General features: G+C 45.5%; 1 protein-coding gene across 1 annotated transcript in view; it reads right to left on the bottom strand.

The window, feature by feature from the left end:
- akap6 (A kinase (PRKA) anchor protein 6) overlaps nucleotides 1-24,759 on the bottom strand; it is a 166,100-nt gene that overhangs the window by 34,817 nt on the left and 106,524 nt on the right. Inside the window, exons 17-18 of the mRNA XM_076027444.1 lie at nucleotides 17,981-18,127; nucleotides 12,079-12,336 (exon numbers count right to left, since the gene is read on the bottom strand). Coding sequence (XP_075883559.1) covers nucleotides 12,079-12,336; nucleotides 17,981-18,127 — 405 coding nt within the window. The remainder of the gene's footprint in view (nucleotides 1-12,078; nucleotides 12,337-17,980; nucleotides 18,128-24,759) is intronic.

Here is a 24,759-nt window from a genome sequence, read left to right as displayed (position 1 = left end):
TCATACAACAGAGCTTACAATTGACTTTTTTTATGTTTTCTTATGTGTAATCAAATATTGTTAATGAGATGACTAAAGCCTGACCAGTTATTGACAGGACATACAATCTCTCCAACAATATCCCCCAGTTTGTTCACACAGACAACAGCTCTCTCCAGACCAAATGAATGCAATCTTTAATTTCAGTGAGGCTGTGTTAACCTGTCTGCCCTTCAAGGATTTGGTATCTAATACAATCTAATACTAACACTTCAAAATTCGTGTGCGTGTCATTCAAACTGGAACCCCTTGCAATGTAATTTCATGCCATGGCTAAGCAACGCTGCAAAATGGGAAGATATCAAAAAAAAAAAAAAAAGGAGACAGAAAGGCAGAAAGGAGAGAAGGGGAACAAGAGGGCAGGTTAAATAAGGGTGAAAAAAGTAAAATAAAATGTGGCAAGTAGAAGTAAAAAGATAAGAGGAAGAAGAAGTTTGAGTGAGGAGGGAAAACTACTGCAGGAAAGGACGAGAAGACATAAACACAAGGACAAACTGAAGAGCGGAGAGAGGGAGAGAGAGAGGGAGAGAGGGAGAGAGAGAGAGAGAGAGAGAGAGAGAGAGAGAGAGGAATTTTGCTGCTTGCGTGGTGACCCAGTGGATATTTCAATCAATTACCATTAATTAGAAATCTCTGATTAATTCTATTTGTTGATTAAGTCAATTAAAACCACAAGCACTCGTTATCGCACAACGAGCCTAATGAAATCCTGTCGACAATTTGCTCCCACACACATATTCCCTCTGCTGCTCCTCATACCGCCTACAGCTAACTAAACTTTGTGGTTTGCATACCCTCTCTTGTCTCGCGCTCCCCTCCGTCTTGCTCCACACTTGTGTCTCACCTCCCGCATAGGTGGACTCGTTATTTATTCCCAACACTTTTCTTCATGTCACCAACGCATCCAGCCGGAAAAACTTCCCTCAACCCCAGGATCTCTCCATGAGCACCTTCAACCAAGACCAGCGCAGCCACGGCCCAAACCCCGCACGTCACTGTTTTGAATGCATGAACCTGACTTCAGGGCCGATTCAGGAAAGTGACAGTGGAGACGGCAGACTTGAATTGGACGTTGATGCTCCAGGTTAAATACAATCACAGAGAGTGGAGTATCCTTTTATGTTTGCTGTTTGTGAACATTTGTATTCATTTGCCCATTTTACTTCACTTTCCCATGTTGATGTCATCAGTGATGTCATGAGGAGGCTGTCTGTCCACTAGCAAATTGACATTTTAACCGGTTTTCTGCCTAAAAGGTCAATATTTCTTGTTGAAAAAGGAGGAAAATAAATAATACTATTGTTATACTGAGTTCCTATAAGATAGAATACAGATTCAAATGCCTCTATTCCTCTGACGAATATGAACAGCAGTACTTTGGCTTACTTTAGTTCCTCATATTGATTTGTGTCTCTGGAAACCTTGAATGTGTCTTCTGGGATCTTCCACCTCAAAAAGATATCTGAATTTGCTTTATTTATATGTTTTTTATATGGCCTTATCAAACTAGTCATATGGAATGAAACTTGATGGTTGGCCTCAACTGACCCAAAATCCATCAGTCTGCTGCTCTGCAGTTTTAACATCACATATAAATGGCCTCTGAAGTCAGCAGGATCCGTTAAGGGCTTTTAGAGTGATTCACTGAAAATGGAATCTGACAATAAAGGAATATGAACCTCTCCCACCCACTTTCCAGCCATATTGGAGGCATTTATGGCAAAACCTGGCAAACTGGGCGCATTAAAATATCAATTCAGCACTCAGACAAATTAAGAGCTCAACTTGGAGGGTTTTTAATAAAAAGGTCAGAGGTCACACTGTGCTGCATGTTGCTTGTTCTCATGTTGGAGTGAGAGGAGGGTGAATCCGCTGGAAACAACCGGCAGACACATGAGCATCATCGATGAAGGAGCAACACTTAGCTGGAGCTATGCTAATGAAATGCATCATGAATAACAACAAGAAGAAGCAAAATTTTGGACATTTTGAGGATAGGAGGTTGTTATAGTATGAATTAGAGTGACACTCTCTCTGTTTAAAATCTACATTTGGCCCAATGCAAGTAAACAGTATGAGGAAAGTACGACTTGACTGGATGTAGAATGTGAACTAACGGCAACATTCTTATCGCTGTCAGTCTTTTGACTTTGGGCACCTGAATATGGCTTCATACTACTCCTACTGTCCACTCAGTCATTTCTTCCCATGACTCCACCTCCACACTGGCTTCCATCACAACTGGAAGAGCAGAGAGCTCAGAGTCTCTCCTGGAAGGTTCTCATGATGTTGTGAAAAGTCACGCGGCCGTGAGAAGTGATTTTAAACAGAGTTGTTGCATTATTCAAACACCAACAGCTTCTTTCTGGAGTCAAAAAAAAGTCCACCTATGTGACAAAGAGCTGGGCAGCCTCCTCCTCCTCCTCCTCCTCCTCCTCCTCCTCCTCCTCCTCCATGGGAAAGTCCAAATGGATGACTGCTGACATCATGGGCTCTCACTGATGATTGTGAGTTATTAGCTGGGTGCAGGCCTGATGCGCAGGCGACATTTCAGGTGTGAGAGCTTCACTCTTCAAATATTCAGCGAGCGGTAAACAAATGGAGGGTGTATGAAGTCCTCGTGAGTGGAAGCATTTACTGTTGGCAGTAATGCAGCCGGCGGCCAGTTAAAACGCTGCTATCAATAAAATCCAATCTCCCTCCGTCCGTCCACATTTTGCTCCAGATTCATCTTTTCACCGCTTTGCCTCATCCATCTTTTCCTTCTTTTGCTCCCAGTGTTTCCACTTTATGGGCTTTTCTCTCCCTCCTTCCTCTGTGGCCTCCACACCTCCCTCTCCTTCAGCTGATCAGTCCTCCGCGCTCTCTCACTCTGGTTTGAGACACCTTTTCTCTGTCTTTTCCTGCTGATGGCGAGTTCTCTCTCTCTCTCTCTCGCTCTCTCTCTCTCTCTCTCTCTCTCTCCCTCCCTCTATCTCTGAGCTGTGTTTCTGTTTGTCTTTGTGTTCGTCTGTTGTGCTTTTCCTCGAGACTCGCAAACGATTGCAGTTATTACATGTTACATTATAACATTGGCGAATTGTTTCTCCGTGTCGGTACAAATCAGAAGTGAAAAGAGGAGAATACTAAAACGGATATACACTCAGATTACATATTTGGCACTAGACCAAAAATATATAAGTTAATATGAATCTGTTGATTCTGATTCTTTGCTCAGAATTTATCAATCTGACTCAAACTTAAAAGAAAAATCGCAAATTTATTCTAGAATTAAATGTTCCTCCCAAATTAACATTTAATTTTTTTTATTTCTCCTTCTTGATTTTTACTCCATCTTTTCATTTCTTCTCTCTCTCTCTCTCTCTCTCTCTCTCTATGTATGTTAAATATCATTTTTGTCGAGCAAATCCTGTCTTTTCGTTATCATTTGTAATCTTTCCTGGACATTCTCCCATCACATCCTCTTATCCACTTGTTGTCACAGCCTCTTCTTTTCCTCCCTTACAAAAGTTTTTGTTTTCATCTTCATCTCTTGCCCTCTGTTCATGCTTTTTGATTCTCCTCCTCTGTCTAGACTCTCTTAGCAGATGAAAGAGCAGAGTGTTTCCCCTCTTCTGTCGAGCTGATGAAGATGAAAGTCGGCGGTGGTTTGTTTGAGGCCGTTACCGTGGCGATGCCTCACCTTTATGCCTGGCTTCAACCCCTAATGAGCGACTCTAAACCAGAAAACACCTCTTAGGCACACACACAACAAACACGCCGAGCGCAGAGGGAAAACAACCACGCAAAAGCAAAAAGAGCGAGAGCGAGGACGACGAGGGGGTCCGCACACACGCACAGCGGGCCCAGCGTTCCCAGCAGGGAGCCGGTGGGTCTTTATGTCTCATCATGAGGCAGGTATCGATATCAGCCTCTCGGTGTCACCATCGAAGACCTGCCGCAGAGATGGTGGGAGGAGAGTAGTGGTCCGAGGGGGTCAGAACTACAACTTTATACCGCAAGACACACTGACGAGCACAGACACAAGCAACCCAACAGACACGCTGCAAAATATCAGCATCTTTCCGCACGACAGCTCCTCAGCAACCTGACCTCCTCCTCACGTGAAAACAACCAACTGGAAAGACTTCCGGAATTCTGCTAAAGCATCGGAAACTCTTGGAGACAGCGGTGGAGAAAAGCCGGATCCAGTGAGTTGGAGGAACGGAGAGTTCACGAGGAGAGAGATGAGAAGGGAACCGCTGTGATCACTGCTCCCTTTAATGCGGACTTTAGACAGTAACCTTGGACTACACTGCAAGAGATGGAAATTCAAAGTGGGATTTCGATGAAAAATCCCACTGTAGACCCGACTGAAACAGCCAAGCCTTTGTTCTGGCAGTCCTGCGCAGCTTTTTCTGCCAGTGTTTTGTCCCGGCAACACACCAACAAGCGTCTGCCATGAAGTGTCAGTGCTTGATTAACCCACTCGGGGGCCCCGGGGCAAAACTGAGCCGCGTGCCCCTACAGAGACGCCCCCAGGGCCTGGCTTCTTGGGCAGAGGCCAACTTTGACGGGCTGCTTAACTAGTATGTTGGCGCCTTTTTGTTTCGTAACGCTGGTGAATTTCATTTGAAGCTTGGAAATGTAAATAATGGTGGCTCTATATAAATAAACACACAGCGGGTGATCAGATTTTCCAGCAGGCACTTTTATCTGAGGCATACCATAATAATAAGGAATCATGGCAGATAAGCACCTGTTCTGGCTGAAACCCTCCTGGCACTTTAATGGCAAATCTAATGTTTTAGACACACAGACACACAGACACACAGTGTGTGTGTGTGTGTGTGTGTGTGTGTGTGTGTGTGTGTGTGTGTGTGTGTGTAAGATTTGTGTTTAGATTCTATCTTACAAAGCTTCTGTGCCTCTTGCCATCAAATCTCCAAGCGTTAGAATGCCTGTTTATTTCTCAGAGCTGAGTATGTGACTAACAGCAATGAACAATTTGTAAAACCTTCGACTCAAAGCCACCGACTTTACCTTTGAGCTTCTGTACCCCCAGGGTGCTGGCTGCCACCTCATTGGTGGAGAAGGTTCAACAATGAGTCCAGATTCCGCCCCCAGCTATTGAATCGTTGGGGTCAAGGGGCAGAAAGAGAAGATGACAACGACTGCGGCGCCACTAGGCTAACACCTTGTTAGCGGAGGAAGTGTAATAAAGCAGGAAGTAAAAAAAAAAAGAAGAGGCCTGTCATCGTTGGAGGCGATCTTCATGCAGACTGGTACAGAGATGAATCTTGAGATATCGACATGGAGATGAAATTCTGCCAGCGGTGGCCATCCCAGGTTGAACTTGACCGGGCTGCTCCGAACGGGGCGGGTTTATCACAGACCACCTCCAGAATGGAGGCTGGAGGAGAGGATGGACCGGGCTGCCAGCACTCCTCACCTGACAGCCGTTCAACACTTGTTGTCCACACCGGCCGGCTTGTGACAAATACAGGTGGTAGAATTTATTCAGAAATTTGAATCATTTCTGAAACCAAAGTTTCAGATGCTACAGTGCAGTGACTATTGGCTCTGTGCAGTGCGCCACAATGGCATCAGCTCATATTCCCTCATAATTTAGTTTGCCTGAAGGCACAAAAAAAGTGTGTAATTTTGGAGTTGACAATGTTGTGGAGCTCAAATGTATATTTCTGTTTTTTTTCCCAGTCTACACTCCAAAGTAGGTGGGGACAATATAAGAATGTGGTCCTCAATAAGATTACCGGAGCATTTCTGAACCATGAAAACATGAGAGTGAAGTCAAGCAAAAATTAGGCAGCATCAACGGCTCTTCAGAGTCAAATAATGATGTGCATATTTGAAAACTTCCTCTGCCAGCCTCTTGCTGGCCCATCCCTCGTTGATGCACCAAGCGAAAAAAAAAAAAAACCCAAAATAAAACACTCTGCCAACAACCCAACCAATCGCAGTTTCACAGTCCGCCTCACTGCCTGCAACATGTGATCGCATCACTTGAGAGGCGCTGACTGGGCGATAAACATACTGGGGATGTTCACCCTGAGTCATTTCCATGAAGGAGGAGAAATCAGCCTCGCCGCTGACTGGTTGAGAAATAATATGACAGCAGCCTCAAATGTGATGACTTTGTGTGGTTTGTCGCCACAGACCGCTGTTGCTCTGAACGGATGGAATACGAGATGAGGTGGAGCTGCAGGACAGGTGTTGCAAAGTGGAGGTGGGGGTGGGTTCATAAACTCCGGTGGGGGGTTGGCTGGGTCATGAATAGCAGAAGAAGAAGAAGGTCCAAGTCCAGGCTATAAACTGTGATGGTGGGGGAAGGGTGGGGGGCGAGTCAAATCTTATGAACGGCAGGAGGAAGGAGAGCTGAAAATAGCCCTGGCCAGGGAGGGGGGAGGGAGGGGGGGTTATAAATGATGCCCAGAGGGCAAAGAGCGGGAATGGAGGGGTCTGGGGTGATGAGGCGGCTGTGGGTAAAAACAGTAGGGGAGGAGCGCTTCATCTACTGTTACCAGCAGGGGAGGGAGGGAGCCGCCGAAGAGATAAAGAGAGCGAGGGGATGCAGCAAGGGCGCGGCCAGACGCAGGAGAAGACCCACAGGAACAAAGACACAGGAAGGGGAAAAAAAAGAGGCCCGGACGCGGAGGGAGAGATGGACGGAGGCAGATAGAGAGAGAGAGAGAGACGGACGGATGGACGGACAGACGGAGGGAGGCAGTTTGTTGAGCCTCACTTCAGACGGACGGGCTAAACGCTCGCGCCCATATCTGCAATCAATGCTGCGATCTGGGCGCGTGCGGAGGAGCGAGGGAGCGGAGGAGCGAAGGAACGAGGGAGCGAGGGAGCAAAGGGAGCGAGGGAGCAAAGGGAGCAAAGGAACGAGGGAGCGAGGGAGCGATGGGAGCGAAGGGAGCGCGTCCCCGGAGCCAGAGGTCACCTCCCGTCAGCGTGAGTCCACCTCAGTGGAGAAACAAAGACTCAGAACATCGACAACAATCCATCCGCCAAAGAAGAAACAAAGAAGCCGCAAAAGAAGAAGCCGAAGGTCACCGAAACATATATGTATGAAAAAAAAATCCTTCAAAAATCTCCAACTGTGGTCCTTAACTGCTGGAGTCTCAGCACCCACATAGTTTCTCCTTATCGTGAAGTCACGACCCAAAGTCAAGGGACAAAAATAAAAGCGCGAGCCCACTTTCTGTCATGCCCAGTAAATAAATGATTGAAATTACTGTATTGAATTGTGTGTCTTGCAAAAATAAAATTCTTCCAAAAAGGAAGAAAAGATGAGATCACTGACCACAATAAACACACCAGTCATCTTAGGAGAAATCAGCTAAATGATCAGCTGGTAGTGTGACCACTAACATCAGCTGATATTCTTGTTCAACTTGTTCAGAAATCAAATTCATCTGATAAATCCTCTTATTCTGACAGGAAACATCACTCCCTGGAATTGTGATGCAGAATCTCTTAGCTGAGCGGATGAGCTCAAGATGATAACATTCGTATTAGCCACTGGTGAGAAGGCGCAAACATACACAAATCATCACAAATCGCTTGCTTACAATAAAGTCACCGCTGTCGTTTTTTTCAAGAAAATCTTGACTTTTTTATTTTATTCTTGAAAAAGTATGTTGTTTTGACTATTTCCGCCTATTTCTGATGTGTGTTTTTAAAAAATATCACAGTTTTACTGTTCACGGTGTAATTTGCCTTTAAAGCGTAACCCCAAAACATTTAAAACCCGGGCGGAGCGGCAGCATCAGAAGAAATGCTCGAACTCATTTGGTTGAAACTATAGAAAAAACATTCTATGCAATTAAATCATTCATCAGTTTAGGAAAGGTTGCTCTTTGATTTAGCGAGGTGTGTTTTTAACTTCACTCAGTGTTCCTCGGCTGCCAGCATTTGATAAAAAAACCAAATTCGGCTAATTAGATAAAAGTCCACAGATGCGGGAGAAAGCAGCGACGCTCAACCTTGCAGACAGAGATTTGAGCATTTAATATATTCAGTCCCCACTTGAGGGGAGGTGTGCCTTTCTGTCGGTACTGTGCCTGTGAGAGTGTAAATGTGTGTGCGTCGGGGATCAGCCCATTAATTCTTGGTGTGTCCAACCCCCCCCAGAGCGCCTCCACCACAATAGAGTCATCGGGAGGCCCAGGGCCTGCTGGAGGAACGTCTGGCTGACGCTGTATCTTAACCCAGTGCTAATTCAATTAAGAGCCAGGTTCCTCGAAGAGGAGGAGGAGGACGAGGAAGAGGTGGAGGAGGAGGAGTACAAGAGGGGTAAACAGTCAAGTTGTATCTCTAATTTCCTGTGGTTTTAACTTGGCTGCTCATTGGCTCTGATCCGTAGCTCCACTCCAAGACCTCAGTCGCACTGAAGTAACTTCTGAAATCAGTGATTTATTGAGAAGAGACGATCGCTCAAACTGACACACCTCAATGAATGATAACCTTCATTTCCTGGATAAAAAGCCTAAATCGTAATCTAAATATAAGAAACAGTGGAAACAGCAAAGCGTAAAGGGGCGGAGCTACGTTTCTTATGTTTGACGAGGGGGTGGCGGGGTGGGGGGGGCATTGACAAAATGCCTCACACTTCCACACTACACCATCTTAAATCCTATCTTTCTTGATTGATGTACAGTATTTTTTTTTTAATTGGAATCAATGTATCAATACATGTATGTATTTGATCTGTATAATGGACAGCAGGAACAAGCTGATGAAGGTTTAACAAGTTCAACATCGGTGGATTGAAGTTTTGCTGCTCTCTAATTCATAATAATGGTGACTGGTCTGCTGTAATAAGGTCCCCCCGGAAAACATTTACAAAATAAAAACCACAGTAACAATTAGTGAGTGCTGAAAGCAGTCATGTCTAATTGTCACTCGTCTTCTCGCACCCCTCTGTGAGCCACGATCTCACTCTTTGGCCACCCCAAGGAGAAGAGTTCTGCCTTAGGCCACGAAAAGGGAACATTGTCTTGCTTTGAGTGTTTTGTGCTTAATTTGCCGCCACACCAGAGGCGGTCGAGGACACGCGGGGAGCAAGTTTATTGCGTTGTGCAATGCATCGCAAAACTGCCACATCCAGCAGTGCAAATGCAGCTGTAAATCAACTCATTCTTCAGCAGCAGAGCTCATAAAGCTGAAGGCGTCAAGGAAAAAACATCCAATTGGCTCGTGGCAGGGCAGTTTATTAACCCCGCCCCTGAATAGAAGAGACCCAACTAAGACTGAGAAGATGCTGAACTCACAGCAGTTTGTGATGTGATGAAGCAGGTACGACGCTGCAGACCTGATGTCTGACCCACAGTGGAAAAGACACCGAGACGCTGGATGGTTTGGTTGTGTCAGTGTGGGGGAAAAATAAATAAATAAATCAAATCCTTGTTTTATGCCTCCACTCTATTTTTCTATTTTATTTTGCAATTGAGCAAAGCGTTGCTTCCTGACAGGCGGCCTCAGAGTCTGTTTGGTTCCTGGTGACAATAAGTTGACAGATGCTCTTCCCTCTCAAGTCTTCGGGTCCAACCTGCTGCAAGACGCCACCGGGTTTTCAGCCTTTAAACCTTTTCTTCTTCTTACTCCAAGTTGTTTTATCCAAGCAGTGTATTTCAGATCTCTCTGTAATGCGCGTGCATGCATTGCCGCCTCGAGTTAGAGGTGAAAAGGCGACGCGGGCCGCTGTTTAAAAGACTAATGGTCTTAATGCAGCAGTGTGTGCCCATTGTAAGCCGTCATGTGTGTGTGTGTGTGTGCGACTGCACTGTGCATGTGTGTGTCCTTGTGACCTCCTCTGGTACCCGCTGCTTTCTCATACAGCTGTACAGTAATAAGCTGCTGAGCAGAGATCGAAGCCATTTACGAACCCAAACGCCAAAAACAGACAAATGATGGCGTAAATGGAGCCGACTTCTCCGAAAATGGAGCTCCTTCTCTCTATTTACTCCCCCTCCCCACCACCACCGCCCTCTCCACATACAAATGACTGCTATCAATATTTCCAATCTTCATTTCTCCAGAAGCTCAAGGCCTCTTTCTGCCAGAAATCAATGGCTTCCCGCTGAGAGCTGTGACAAGGATCAAAAGTGGGAGCGCCTCGCCTCACTTTTCTTCACATAAACTCTCATTCTGTGTGTCTGTGTGCGGAACGTATGGAGTGTGTTTGAGAGAGAGCAGAGTGAGCTGTGTGGAGTTCATATTGGAGATAATCAAATTACAGCTGAAACCAGGACTAACCCTGACCCTTTAATTCAGTCTTAATTGCTGTGTTTGCATTTATTCATTTGCTACCTGGAAAATAGTGCTGTTGTTTGTTTGCAAGGGTGGTGAACCCAATGACTGTATACAAAGATGGGCGGAGCTTCTGGGTGTAATAAGGAGGCCGAGGCAGGAAACCTGCATTCTGTCATTTGGTGAGAAAAAAAACCCACCAAGGTTGGTTGCAAAAAGACTAACGGCGACTGGCTGGAGCCCATTCATCCCATTACAAAAATTTTTGGTTGGTCTTTGCGGGTCAGTGAAAAAAATCAGCAAGCAGGCCAAGAAGATTTATTGTCTGATTTGGTGTCATTTTGAGTAAATACGGCCACCAAATTGTGGGCGAGTGAAGCCACAGTTTAGTAGCCAGCTGCAGCTTGCTGACTGAAGGGTGGGGACTCTGGGGAGGTTGGTGGGGGGTGCGGAGAGGGTCGGGAGGGGTCCTTCAGGTCTCTGGCTTCCTCCCCTGGACTGAAGGTGACGGCTGTGCAGCCGCGAGGAGCTTCAACTTCAGTCGCTCAAATGCAAGAAAACAAGTGATTTGTTTGTGCGACTGCTGAAAGTTCACGTCTCTGTGCAATTTCACTTTGCTACCCCCGGCGGGCGGCTCTATACTTTCATGTATTTATTTATTCATGCAGGTATGTATTTACGTGTCACTCATTTGCATGTGCGTGTGCTCATTTCCCAGTGTGCCGAGGCCCATATACCAGGAATTAATGCTCTCGCATGCGTCTGCGTTTAGCCACCCTTTTGTGCACCCTTTATGCGTGTGTGTGTGTGTGTGTGTGTGTGTGTTTCTTGCTTGTCAGTCACACGGCCAGGCTAGGCTAATCAGCGCAGCTAGCTGTTCGCTGTGTGACGTAGGCTGATTAATATCCTGTTAGTGTCCCGCGGCTTTTAAGGCAAACTGCTGTTTCCTCTATACATCCACTGCTGCAGCAAAAACACAGCCCTGTTTTCATCTGGCCTCATTACAGAGACGCATTACTATACTTAGCGAACACACACACACACACACACACACACACACACACACACACACACACACACACACACACGCGCATGCATGCACAGAAACTTTGTGCAGATTGTTGATTGGCTCAAACTGTCACTTTGAGAGTTTGTCATGGCACATTGAAAATCCAGTGCGCAAAAATTTGTCTTAAATTAAGAATTTACATTGGTAAAAGCTTAATGTACTGCCCATAAATACATGAATAAAAGTGTATACTAGCAGTGCAATGAAAGTCATTTGCACCCGCATATATCTAAGGAAGCATGGTGCGGACCATCCAGCTGCCTGACAACATGTTTCGTATTTAGGGTGGACAATGGTGTCCTCAAATAAACCAACAAAGAAGAAGATGGACAAGGTGTCCAGGTGTGTGTTCATATGCCACCGTAGTTCACTGGCAAGCTCGGGAGGGGGAGTGAAAGTGAGCTACAATCTGAAGTGTCACTGTTTCTTCTTCAAAATCTCCAAATATAACATCAAGGCACATCTACAGAAACTCCACAATTGTGCGACCTTTTCATTTGATTCTTAGAGTGTTTGTGTATTTACGACTGTAATTCAACAATATCCTCACGATATGGGAACCATAGATGGTGAGTATACGGTAAATATCGCAGCACCACAAAGACTTTTCAAGTGTAATCTTTACAGCAGTAAAGTTCATCCCAGTTTTTCTAAAGTCCCACTTGATCTGATGCCCTCCTAGACCCAGACTGACCCGATGCAGCCCGCCTCACCTTGAAGCTCTGGAGCTGCTCCGATGCGTCTTTGTGCTCTTTCAGGCAGGAGTTGAAGATGAGGAGCTCGGTGTCTCGCAGCCACGTCTTCAGCTCTTTGATTCGAGCCTCCAGCTGCTCCAGCAGCGAGTTGGTCAGCGGCGAGAGCGCCGCCCGGGGGTTTTCCAGCGCCGCGTGACCTCCGCACAGCAAAGACCTGGCCCGGCCCGATTGATTCTGGCGGGACGAGCCGGGCCCCGAGTGCTCCGAGAGGATTTTCTGGGGGAAAATTAAAGGGGAGCAGAGTCACGGCGTTGATACTGCATCCTGTACGGCGGCGCATCAATCAATACAAACACAGCTATTAATCATCTCCCTTCAGAAATGCGCCGATCAATGAAGAGGATGTTATGTATTAATTCCTAAACTGCCAGGGGATGATGTGAACATTAGGCCTCCGCCGCTGCTGCAGAACATCTGCACAACAAACGAGCACCAAGTCTCATTCCTGGGGAACATCCGTCGTCTCAAGGTCACACGACAGAGAACAAGGTCGTCGCTGCCGTCGCAACGCAAGTTCATTTTCCAACAGCTGCACAATCAATTTAAAAGCTAAACTGGCTTTTACTGAAGACGTGCAGATGGGCCTGAAATTAATTGTGATTTACATATTGAAAAAAAACCCCAGAAAATTTGTGTTTTTGTGATTTTAGTGTGACACTCACTACTGACGCTGCTTCGTGGTTGTATTTGACTCTGACTGCTGGTGGAATCAGAATCAGAAGTGGTGCATTTGGAGTAGCAAACCCAGCAGATTCTAATTCAGAGCTCTCAGAAGCATCATCACCTTCTGAGCTGGTATTCACATTCAAAACAAAAGCACCAATTCCACTCGACAGCAACAACAACAACAACAACAATAACAACACAAAAGAGACTTTGGCGGAGAGCAATCACAGCTTCTAATAGGCAGAATTCCAAACACCAAGAGCCTGTCCTGCAACTCTCCCTCTGCGTGTCTGTGTGTGCGTTTGTGCATCTTAGCGCCGCAGAGTAATTTTCCCTGTTGATCACACAATGAGACACACGCTGAGAGAAACTATTCTAATTTTGAGTTTGACGTTGTTTTTTTCATCTATGTATGAGGGACAAACAAACTTGCTGATCACTTTGGGTCCGCAGCACAAAATCAAACAGCGTGGAGAGAAGGAAAGAGAAGAGAAGAGAAGAGAAGAAGAGACTCTTCCTCTTCACTGCATTAAGGGGGAAATGCTGCAAAATCGCAGGTTTGCATTTGCCTCAAAAGCAAAAATCTCATAAACGGGTCGCCAGCATGACAGGATGAGACACTGGTGCATCTCTTCATTGGAAAAACTCTCTGTTTCAATGTCAAAAGATCAAACTAATTAAAAAGCATAAAAGCATTAAAATATTTAATCTGTTAAAATGTTTGTTCTCTGCTTTAATTACTCGGTGGCTTGGTGTTTTACATATATTAAAAACATTTTGTGTGCCAGTCTGTGCTTTGTTAATCTTGCTGACAAAATAATTCTCAGCTAAAAATATTTATGCACCTTAGTTGAGCTTTCAAAGTTATGTGAACCCATTTTGTGAAGTAAAATTCCCATAATTTCATCAACCCAAACTTCACAGAAAAGTTTTATCTTTATTCCCCAAACCAAAAGTCTTTCCACTTTGAATTAAACCTTGAGGTTCATGTGAAGGTATTCTTTAACGCCGCCCTCCCCCACACCCTCCCTCCCCAAAAACAGAAACCATTATCTTGCAGCTCTCATGATGACTTTAACAAGCCAGCCTGAAAGTTTGAGCGATGCAGACGGCGAGCTGCTCCTGAACGATCCCTGCGTGGGTCCCCGGCTGCCATTTGCATATGTATGTGTTTGCACAAAGGGGATGGGTAGTGCGGCGAAGCCTCCCGAGTGGAAACACTACTTTAGCTGCACTCTGACAGGTAAAACCAGCCCATTAGACGATGAAGAGGGCCGATTACAGGACCCCCCCCGACTACTGAAATGTGCTGTTAGCGGCGCCGCGAAGAGGCGACGGCCATTACGCCAATCTCTGGTTAACAACGAGCAGAGCCGGAGAGACGGAGACATATGCAGATGGAAAGTAACACTCCCCAAAAAAATGAAAAAACAAAGACAACTTGTTTATTTATTTTTTTATTTTTTTATTTTTTTTTGGGGGGGGTCCACTTCTCCCTGCAGGTGGTTGGGATTGTTTTCTATCTCTGAGCAGTGAGCAGCGTGCACAGTAGCGGCTGCTTGACAGCATCATCTCCAGGCTTGCCTGTTTCTTTACAATTGTTCCTTTAGAAGTGAGATTGAAGCATTTGGTCTGATTTTTCTTCTCTCTCTCTCCAGAAAATGGTTTTCACTTCCTGTGTCTTTTTGTCACCATAATAAGACTCGCGCTTGGATACGAAGTTGAACAAAGTTTAAAGTCGGCCCCTCAGGAGACATGACAGTGGGCTGTGTGGAAGTTTTATGTACCGTCCGTCCGTCCTTCCGTCCGTCCATCCATCCATCCATGTTCCTCTGCTATCCCGGAAACGGCCAGTTTATAAATATCAGCACTTTATTTCTACTCTTTGTCCTCACTGAGCAGCGCCACCACCTGAAGGTAAATACTGCATTTTCCCAACGTGCTTTGCAATGCACCACTTGCACACGGTCATTGATGCTCTCCAAGTACATATTTTGTGTGCTTTCTATATCAGTTTGTGTGTCTGCAACACCATCGGCGACCATAGAAGGAAGCTCAGAATCCTGTCACTGTGTAGACAAGGAAAAGTTACGATGACAATGTTATGATGTCAAGGCTCTGTAGCTGCATGCCGACTGTTTGTGTGTGTGTGTGTGTGTGTGTGTGGTATGACACACACAAACGCAGGGAGTCCAAATGTCTCTTTGTCAGTAACAGAAGTTTAATCACAGCCTGGTTACTGTGGCAGAAACACACACACACGCACACACACACACACACACACACACACACACACACAGATGGAGAGAGGGACTCATCTGTTGTTTCATTTCCAAAAATGGAAACTGCTTGTGCCACATTGACGCACATGTTAACATACACACACACACACACACACACACACACACACACACACACACACACACACACACACACAATCACACAAACACACTTCCAATACGTTTGAATTTGCGAGTGAGACGATCAGGTGACGGCGGTTGTGAGTATCAGCAGGGACCAAGACGAGTTGGCGCACAAACACACACACACACACACACACACACACACACGCACACAGATGGTGTTTGCTCTATGTGTGTGTGTGTGTGTGTGTGTGTGTGAAGGTGCTGAGAGCGTTGATGCACGGCTCGCTCCAGAGGAGCCGGGTTGTTTCTTCTTCTTTGCGGCTGGCGGTGTCGCAGTGAACTGCTGCCAGATGTCACCAGCAAGCAGCAATTAATCACATCACCCCGGATGCAAACAAACAACCCCTGCCGCCGTGCCTTTCGGCAAGGCAAACACACTTGCGTCGTTCCATCTCAATATCCACGAAGGAGCAGAATCAGAACTTGTCTGGCGGTCTGGTGGATGGTGGATGGTGGACGGTTGATGGTTGATGGTTGATAGTGGATGGCTGATGGCTGATGGTTGATGGTGGATGGTGGATGGTGGATGGCTGATGGTGGATGGTGGATGGTGGATGGCTGATGGTGGATGGCTGATGGTTGATGGTTGATGGTGGATGGTGGACGGTTGACGGTGGATGGTGGATGGTTGATGGCTGATGGTGGATGGTTGATGGTTGATGGTTGATGGTGGACGGTGGACGGTGGATGGTTGATGGTGGATGGTTGATGGTGGATGGTGGATGGTTGATGGTGGATGGCTGATGGTGGATGGTGGATGGTTGATGGTGGATGGTTGATGGTGGATGGTGGATGGTTGATGGTGGATGGCTGATGGTGGATAGTGGATGGTTGATGGTGGATGGTGGATGGTTGATGGTTGATGGTGGATGGTGGATGGCTGATGGTGGATGGTTGATGGTGGATGGTGGATGGTTGATGGTGGATGGTGGATGGTTGATGGTGGATGGCTGATGGTGGATAGTGGATGGTTGATGGTTGATGGTGGATAGTGGATGGTTGATGGTGGATGGTGGATAGCTGATGGTGGATAGTGGATGGTGGATGGTTGATGGTTGATGGTTGATGGTGGATAGTGGATGGTCGATGGTTGATGGTGGATAGTGGATGGTTGATGGTTGATGGTGGATAGTGGATGGTTGATGGTGGATGGTGGATGGTGGATAGTGGATGGTTGATGGTTGATGGTTGATGGTGGATAGTGGATGGTTGATGGTGGATGGTTGATGGTGGATGGTGGATGGTGGATGGTGGATGTGGATGGTTGATGGTTGATGGTGGATGGTGGATGGTGGATAGTGGATAGTGGATGGTTGATGGTGGATGGTGGATGGTGGATAGTGGATGGTTGATGCTTGATGCTTGATGGTGGATAGTGGATGGTTGATGGTGGATGGTTGATGGTGGATGGTGGATGGTGGATGGTGGATGTGGATGGTTGATGGTGGATGGCTGATGGTGGATGGTGGATGGTGGATGGTGGATGTGGATGGTTGATGGTTGATGGTGGATGGTGGATGGTGGATAGTGGATAGTGGATGGTGGATAGTGGATGGTGGATGGTCGATGGTGGATGGTGGATGGTTGATGGTTGATGGTGGATGGTGGATAGTGGATGGTCGATGGTTGATGGTGGATAGTGGATGGCTGATGGTTGATGGTGGATAGTGGATGGTTGATGGTAGATGGTGGATGGTGGATGGCTGATGGTTGATGGTGGATGGTTGATGGTAGATAGTGGATGGTTGATGGTTGATGGTGGATGGTTGATGGTAGATGGTGGATGGCTGATGGTTGATGGTAGATAGTGGATGGTTGATGGTTGATGGTGGGTGCGGCTTCGTACAGCACAAATTCATCCTAAACTCTGATTTTCCCTGTTGGGCTGAAATCTATGTTGTTGTTTTTTTAAGCTTGGTTGTTGAAGTGATATTTTAAAAGTGCTTCCTCGCAGAGTGATTTCAATAAAGACCTCAGAGCTGTTCATTTTTAACCAGCATTGCATTCGTACACTACAAGTATTAACAAGGGTGTGCTTGCACACATCGTGTGTTGTATTCATTTCGAAGTTTCGTTTCTGACGTCACGGCTCATCTTCCGTCTCCGCGGCACCCAACGGTAAAATGAACAGCTGTGTCTGTGTTTATCCATCACACGACACCAGGAGTCCCAACCTGAGCAGACGCTCCTCTGCAATTCCATTTTCCTGATTGCTTTGCTCCAAACTAGTCAACATTTTTGCAGATGAGCAGCACACAACTGATCTTCATGGCTCGCTTTTTCCAGAACTGCCTTTTTCTTTCTGTGCGCTCACTGCAGTCTTTACATTTTTCAAGTTTTCTACGACAATTTTAACTTCTAGTAACTTTCAGGTTACTTCACCATCAAGCCTCACATATTTATTTTGTTCTGAAAACTTCCAGTAATTGAAACTTGTCCAACATTGTCAAAAAGCGTTTTGTCAGATGTTGCAGTTACAACTCTTCCTTCTGATGACCAGAGTTGATGTGCCAATCTCGCATGAATCACTGTTACATTTTTTTTATTCTGTTCTTTTGTGATGGACAATAAGTGTAAACAAATATTCGTTTAGAAAAAAAAAATTTGAGACAGAATCGTGATCTCAATTCTAAGCTGATATTCATTTTTTCTAGAATGGTGCAGCTCAACTCCGACAACGCTGACTTGTCAATTCCAAGAGTTCGGTACAACGTGAGAATAACAAACCAGACTGACTGTGTGTGTGTGTGTGTGTGTGTGTGCGGTACCTCCAGCTGCTGCCAGGTGTGCGTCAGGTTGTGTATCTGGCGGTGGAAGGTTGCTGGCAGCTGGGTGGCGCTCCTCTTCAGGGACTCAGCGCGGCCCAGCAGGCCGGCTTTACGGCTCTCCATCATCATCAGCTCGGCGTGGCTGCTCTGGAGACAGACAGACGGACAGACACAGTGTCACACACAGGACGCAAATACACTGACCATGACCCCCCCCCAGCCCCCACCGACTCCCCCCTCATCCTCCCAGAGCTCCACGCTGACATATTTCTGGTTTGAACAGCGGGAGGAAGACCAATGATGCTGCTGCCACAGATTTTCAAAAAAAGTTCAATTTCTCCGCCACAATTTCATCATAATATTTAAGAAGTATTGCGTGAGAATTGTTTCAGGACTTTATTCCGAGGCCTTCGTGGCTGCAAACATGTCGGACTTTTCCTCTGCCGACACTCTGACGCTCGGAGCGAGACGGAGATGAATTTTTGAAGTCACCCCCCCCCCCTCTGTAATTATGCATCATGATCATCATCTCATCTCCTGGTGCTTCAAATGCAGCTCCTGGGGCAGCGCTCCTACGGTTCAAAGAGTGACACTGCAGTTACACCCCTGTACTGTCACTTGTCTCGTCGAGCCTGGGAGAAGAGTGAGCAGTGCGACGGAGTGGTTGGATGGTCAAACGCAGGACTTCCCAGTGGGGGTCACAGTGTTCATCTCCTGACTGGACTGAAGGTTGATGTTACGGATGATGACCTTTCTCCGACACAGGTGGGTCGCGTAAGACCTGGAGCCGTTCGTGTTCCTGTGTATATTATTATTGTGTTATTGTGTATAAGTGTGTTTGCACAGAGAAATTTTGCAAATGACTGTGTGTAACTCGTGTGGATAAAGTAACATTATATCGCACGCCACATAAAAACTGAAACTTTGTCCAAAAGTGATTCGTCAACACAGTTCCAGTTATTGTTACTTGACTTGGAAGCAATTTGTTTATTGATTGTGTATTTACACTTCATAAATGATGGACTAATGTTCAGGTAGGCGAACGCTAAATCCTAAACCATTTGCTGAAAACCAAATATGGTAGTTTCACAGCTTCACATCAATGCAAAAAAATCCAAAGTGGTGGCGCCACCAACAGGGCCCCAAAAACTATTTTATTACTGTGACAGTGATTTAACAGTATGATATTACACAGATCTACATACAGAGTTACTTTTGCGTCATTATTTTTACCGGTTCATGTTTATGTATTGAATGGAAAACATTGGAGTTGATGTGACATTGTCCCGGACAGAATGTGAGACCCTCTTCATGACCTTCAGCACCGGGACAGCTCCTCCAACATTCTCCAATCTCATCTTTCAGCAGTTCTGACTCTGCACTCATCATTCTGCCTTGATTTCTTCTCCAACTGTGAACTCCATCGACTTTGTAGCTTGGTGTGTCTGACTTTCACTCTGTCTCCCACCACCACTCCTCCGACTCCTTCTTCCCATCCTCGGCTCACTAACCTTTCCTTGTCACTTTCTGAGGATCCCTTTCTTTCTATTCAACTTTTTCCCTCTCCTTTGCAACTCCTCTTAATATCCTTTCATCCCTAACTGCACTGGCTTCTCCTCCCTCTCCCTCTTTGTTTGTAATAGCTCTTCGTTCGTCTCCGCTCTCATTTGTGGCTCAACGTTCTTTGTTGTCTTCACTCTGTCACTCTTACATTTGTTTAATTCATTCATCTCTCCCCCATCACTCTCCGCGCTTCCCCGTCGCCACAACGACTCTCCTCCGACGCCTCCATCTTTTTCTTAATTTCCCTCCTCCTCCTCCTCCTTCTCCTCCTCTCTTTTCTCTTTCTCCTCTTTTCATTTTCTGCATCGATAGCTACTTGATTCTACTTTTCCCTTGTCGTTTATCATTACCGCCTGCTCCAATTTGAATATTTAAATGTCTCTTCTCTGACTGTGTGAGGGAGGAGGAGGCGGTATGGATGCGCGCAGGCGTGTGTGTGTGTGTGTGTGTGTGTGTGTGTGTGTGTCTTTTTTTTTCTGCGCTGTCATCAGAGAGGCGACAGCCATTTTTCAACGTCGCCGATTCTGATGGAGATGCTATCGCTCCGTGCTTCTCAGCCATCCATCCCCTTCACTTAGCTAATAGCCACGCTGCCAGAGCGAGCCATCGACGGGGGGGAGGGGGGTGGGCGGTGGGTGAGGGGGGGGGGGTTGAAGGTAAATATGATGGCGTCGCACTTGTCTAACAGTCAGGAAATTATACAATTTATTCGCTGATGGCAAATATTGATTTAAAAAAAGGGGGGAGGAGGAAGTGAGGGGCGGGGGATGAGTGTGGGGGGGGGTTGTTTTGTTGTTGTTGTTGTTATTTGTTTGAAGGATGCCACTGATCCAAAGTCAAAGAAAAGAGGGAGGGAGGAAGGGAGGGAAGAAGGGAGGAGATGGACATGTCGATTAAAATGCATGAGATCCGAACTTTGAGATAAGTGCTGAGAGAGGGATCTTTGAGGAACGGAGGAGGGATGAGGAGGGGGAGTGGGGGAGGGAGGGGGGGTGCACGGATGGCTAGTTGTGATGTATTCATGCCTCAAGTCAATCTCCATGCAAGGATGGACCGAGACGCGGCGGGCCTGGGGACGGAGGGAGACGGAACGATGGAGAAGCTGTGTGGCAAAGGGAGGGAGGAAGGCAGGGATGGAGGGAGGGATACAGTAAATTAATAGTGAAGGGGAGAGGACCGTGGCGGGACGCCGTGTACGGACGGGCCGGACCTTAATGGAAAAGGGTCCAGTGGAGCCCAGCTGTGCGACACGGCGGTGGGCAGAGGTTTGCTTTTGCATGAAGCGCATTTTGTAAAAACGCCACCTGAGAGAAAAGAGGCCACGGCGCAGCGGCGTGCGGCTGCAGGGGGGTCACTCTTAATAGAAAAACCAGGACAAAGTTTTCCTCAAGTAAACAAGTGACGTATGATGAGGTTGTTTTTTTTTAAGCATTGCGTGACACTTTGGGACAGCAAATGGGATTTTTGTTGGTTTTGCTCAAAGTTCAGGGACTCCTGAAAAGCAGGACACTCGGTCCTGAGGTGAGATACTGAAATAATGCTCAAGCTTTACTGAAAGATGCCTTATCATTTCAATATACTTAAAATATGCCTCCTATGTATTGAGGCTCCTATGGATTGAGAAGATCATCTTATACTCTTCACAGTAAAAAAAACAGCAATGCTCAGAAGTTGCGCTACATGTTTAAATACGCCTAAAATAATATCGGACAAATTTCACTGGTGCAAAAATAACTTGGTGGCCTGAAATGCTCTATTAGGAAGTCCAGCTTTAAGGAAATAGCTGTCACAAACTTTCCAATGTGATGATGTCGTGTTTTTTTCTTTTTTTCTTTTAAAAAAAGCTACTTTTTCCATTAAAAAAAAAAACCAATCAGCACATTTTCATCACCAAATGAAAGAAACCCAGGACGAGCAGAACAGGGGGTGAGGAGGACTGTCTGTCCTGGGTGGAAGGACTGGAGGTGACCTGCAGATAAAACAGGAGCTCAGTGAGTAAAACTGAGGACGAGAACATCAAGGTCCTGGTTTGTGTTACTTGCATTTATGATCATAACACCGTCCCCAACAAGACACTAGCCAGGATTCTGCTGAGAACATCAGCAACCAGAGGTGGGAGGGAACAAAGTACAAATACTTCATTCCTGAACTTTAGTGGATTTTTCAGGCATCTGTACTTTTACTTTTTCTTTTTCTGACAACTTTTTAACTTTTACACCTTGCATGTGTACACAAATATCTCTACTTTCTATTTCTACATTGGAAAAACATGCAGGTTCCTTTTTGTGTTTAAAATACAGAAACTTGAACTCTGCTGTTGCTGTATTTGCATAATACAAGTGGATGATATTTTAGAGGGAGATCATTTTCGAGTAGCTCAGCTTTGGTGTCACTCTTTGTTGGGCGGCTGATGACAGGAAGAAAGGACCAAATATGGGCAACGTGTTCTCATCTTGGTATTAACGTTGAGCTCTCGTTTTTCTAAAATCCAAAAAGACGACGGTTATTTGTAAACAAGTCACTGGGAATTTCCCTTCTGGATGAATCTTTATCTAACAACCTGTGTATACTGATAGCCTGATAGTGACTCTGGGATCACAGGAGAGATGTAAAGGCCACTCTGACCTTTCCGCCTCTTCCTCCTGCTTTGCCGAGAATCTGTTCATCTTCCCAAGCCATTAAAAGTTTGCTGTTGATCAGAAGCAGCGACTCGGCGCCTAAAACCCAAAATCGTACATCAATTCTTACTCATTTAAACTAATCAGCTGTTGCCTCAGTCCCATATGTTGGACACCCTGTTCACCAAATCTCTTTACCTGCGTGGAATCTGCAGGATTGGGACAAATTGTATATAATGTCTGTCCAAGACTTGTGCAGTTATCAGTAAATGGAGATGATCATCATTTCTATCTAATTATGGAGCATTAAAGGCTTAAAGTAAATGGCTTCACTGGAAGATCTTATTGTTGAAACTATCATAAGAACAACCAGTATTTGAAAGTCATGGAAAATATAAACTACGGTTTGCTCCAGTCAGATGCAAAAGATACTGAAATATTATTTTTATTTTTTAAAATGAACCTTTATATCAAACTCAATGCAAATCTTCATCCGAGGAACGTTTCAAGAAACGCGAGTTACAAAAAAATGATGGGATGGCTTTTCAGCAGCCAGGAAAGAAACGCTTGGCAGAAGAGAATGGAAGAGAAGAGAAGAGAGGGAGCGGAGGAGAGAGAGGGGGAGAAAATCAACAAGCAATCATAACTTTAATTTGGTCTCCATATTAATGAGCACGGAGCTGAAATGTCAGCAAAAATGCAGCCATACATGAAAAACATTTAATGCATTTTGAACATTAGTTTTCTCTCTCTCTCTCTCGCTCTCTCTTCCTCTCCTCCTCCCCCTCCTGTACTCGCGTCTCGCAGATTCATCTTATCCTCCTTAATGAGAGAAGTTTTGATGAAGAGGAGTCCTCCTCCTCCTCCTCTTCCTCTCACTGGTTCCCACCGTCTCTCCTCCTCCTCCTCCTCCTCACTTTCCCAATCTTTAAACCTCCATTTCCTCTTTGCTTTTTCCCTCCTTCTCCTTTTTACTTCTCCATGTCTTTGTTATTGATCAGAGGATTGATCTCTTCCTCTCAATATGCTGATGTACTAATAAGGTCAGTTTTGCAGATCGGGGGGAAAAAGGCCTGGATTTCACTCATTCCAGAGGAGGTTTGATGATCTTCTTCTTTCACAGAGCACCTACATACCAAAATACGTGACGTTAAAATGAGGAGAGAAATTTGCTTTGATAGAAACTTCAGTGAGAAGTGCAAGCAACCACTTGACACCTGATGACCTGGGATCAAACCTTTGATGGAAACTTTGTGTCTCGTTTGTGCCCTGAGTTGTGTGTCTGTTGTGTCTCCATCTTCATTTCAGCTCAGTGCACAAACAGCTGACTGGTAACCAGGAAGTACAAGACATAAAGACCATCAAATAGAGATATAGTGTGAAATGAGTTGAGTAAGAATAAAGAGTGGAAATATAATTGAAAACAACTACAAGCTGCAAAACTACTGAGACCTGAACACACTGAGAGGCGGGAGGAATCTCAAGAGGGAATTTTGGGAAGACTTGGAGATTGAACAGAGCCCAACACATGACGTAGGATTATTTCTGGAAATTCCAAGTGCAAATTCCAAATTATAGAAGGTTATAGGTTAAGTTGGTTATTTCTGAATTTATACCACATCAGTAGTCTCAGACTTCTTCCTCGTGCATCTGGTATCACACAGCTGTCAAGCAGGAAATTACATTTAAAAAAAAAAGGAATGTATTCTATAATGTAATACACTGTAGTGTGACTGATACAGTTGAGTAGAAATCCTGGAAATTTACACTTTACCCAACTACACTTAAAGCTTCAACTGCTTTCTGTCTTTATTCAAATCAACGTTTTCCTTCCTGCAGGAGAGCTGAGTGGTTGAATGGTGCAACCACGGACAACAGCAAATAAAACTCACTGCCGCTCAAACCTTCTGGAAGTTTCTCTTTCGCCAAATTAAAATCTTTTTTTGTTTGGACAAAAACAACTAAAAGGGAAAAAAAAAAGATGTGAAAAGACTTTCTCTCCTTCCAAACAAGGCGACAACAAAAGAGCAGGCAACATGTTTTAATTGTCGCCATAGAAACCAGATGAATGAGCCATTTGACTGGCCAGTAGGGAGGGCCAGCCCGTCCAGCCTCGACTGAGTGTGTGTGTGTGTGTGTGTGTGTGTAGCTGGGAGGTCATGAGTACAAAGCAAGAAGGTTGAAATTTCTACCAGTCTGTGCACAGAGAAACAGAAAAACAACTGAATGAATCTGAGAACCAGGACAAAGCCACTCAGCCAGTTGGTCCGGTTTAGAGACGTCTCTAAACAGCCTCAGATCACACAAAGAAAATCAGCCCACACTAGAACTTCACTACAGTTTTGTTCAGTGTTCAACTCGTGGTTTTCCCAGTGTAAATTCTTATTGCAGTCATTGAGATTAGGATCACTGCTCATAAAAGGTTCAAGTTGATTGAGGATGAAAACATGGAATTTGCAAAGTGAATGATCTGCATGTACAACTTGTACTTCAGATCATGTCAGTCATACGCTCCAAAAAGCAAAAATAGGTTTTTAGTTTTCAGCAACACTAAGCAGAGTTCTTCATTCATTCACTAAAATCAGAACCCAGCATCCA

This window comes from Nelusetta ayraudi, unplaced genomic scaffold (assembly GCF_046127955.1).
Source record: "Nelusetta ayraudi isolate G7.1 ecotype Tasmania unplaced genomic scaffold, CSIRO-AGI_Nayr_v1 ptg000021l, whole genome shotgun sequence".
NCBI lineage: Eukaryota > Metazoa > Chordata > Actinopteri > Tetraodontiformes > Monacanthidae > Nelusetta > Nelusetta ayraudi.
The sequence above is the reverse complement of the archived record's forward strand: the minus strand, read 5'-3'. Positions and strand labels throughout refer to the sequence as shown.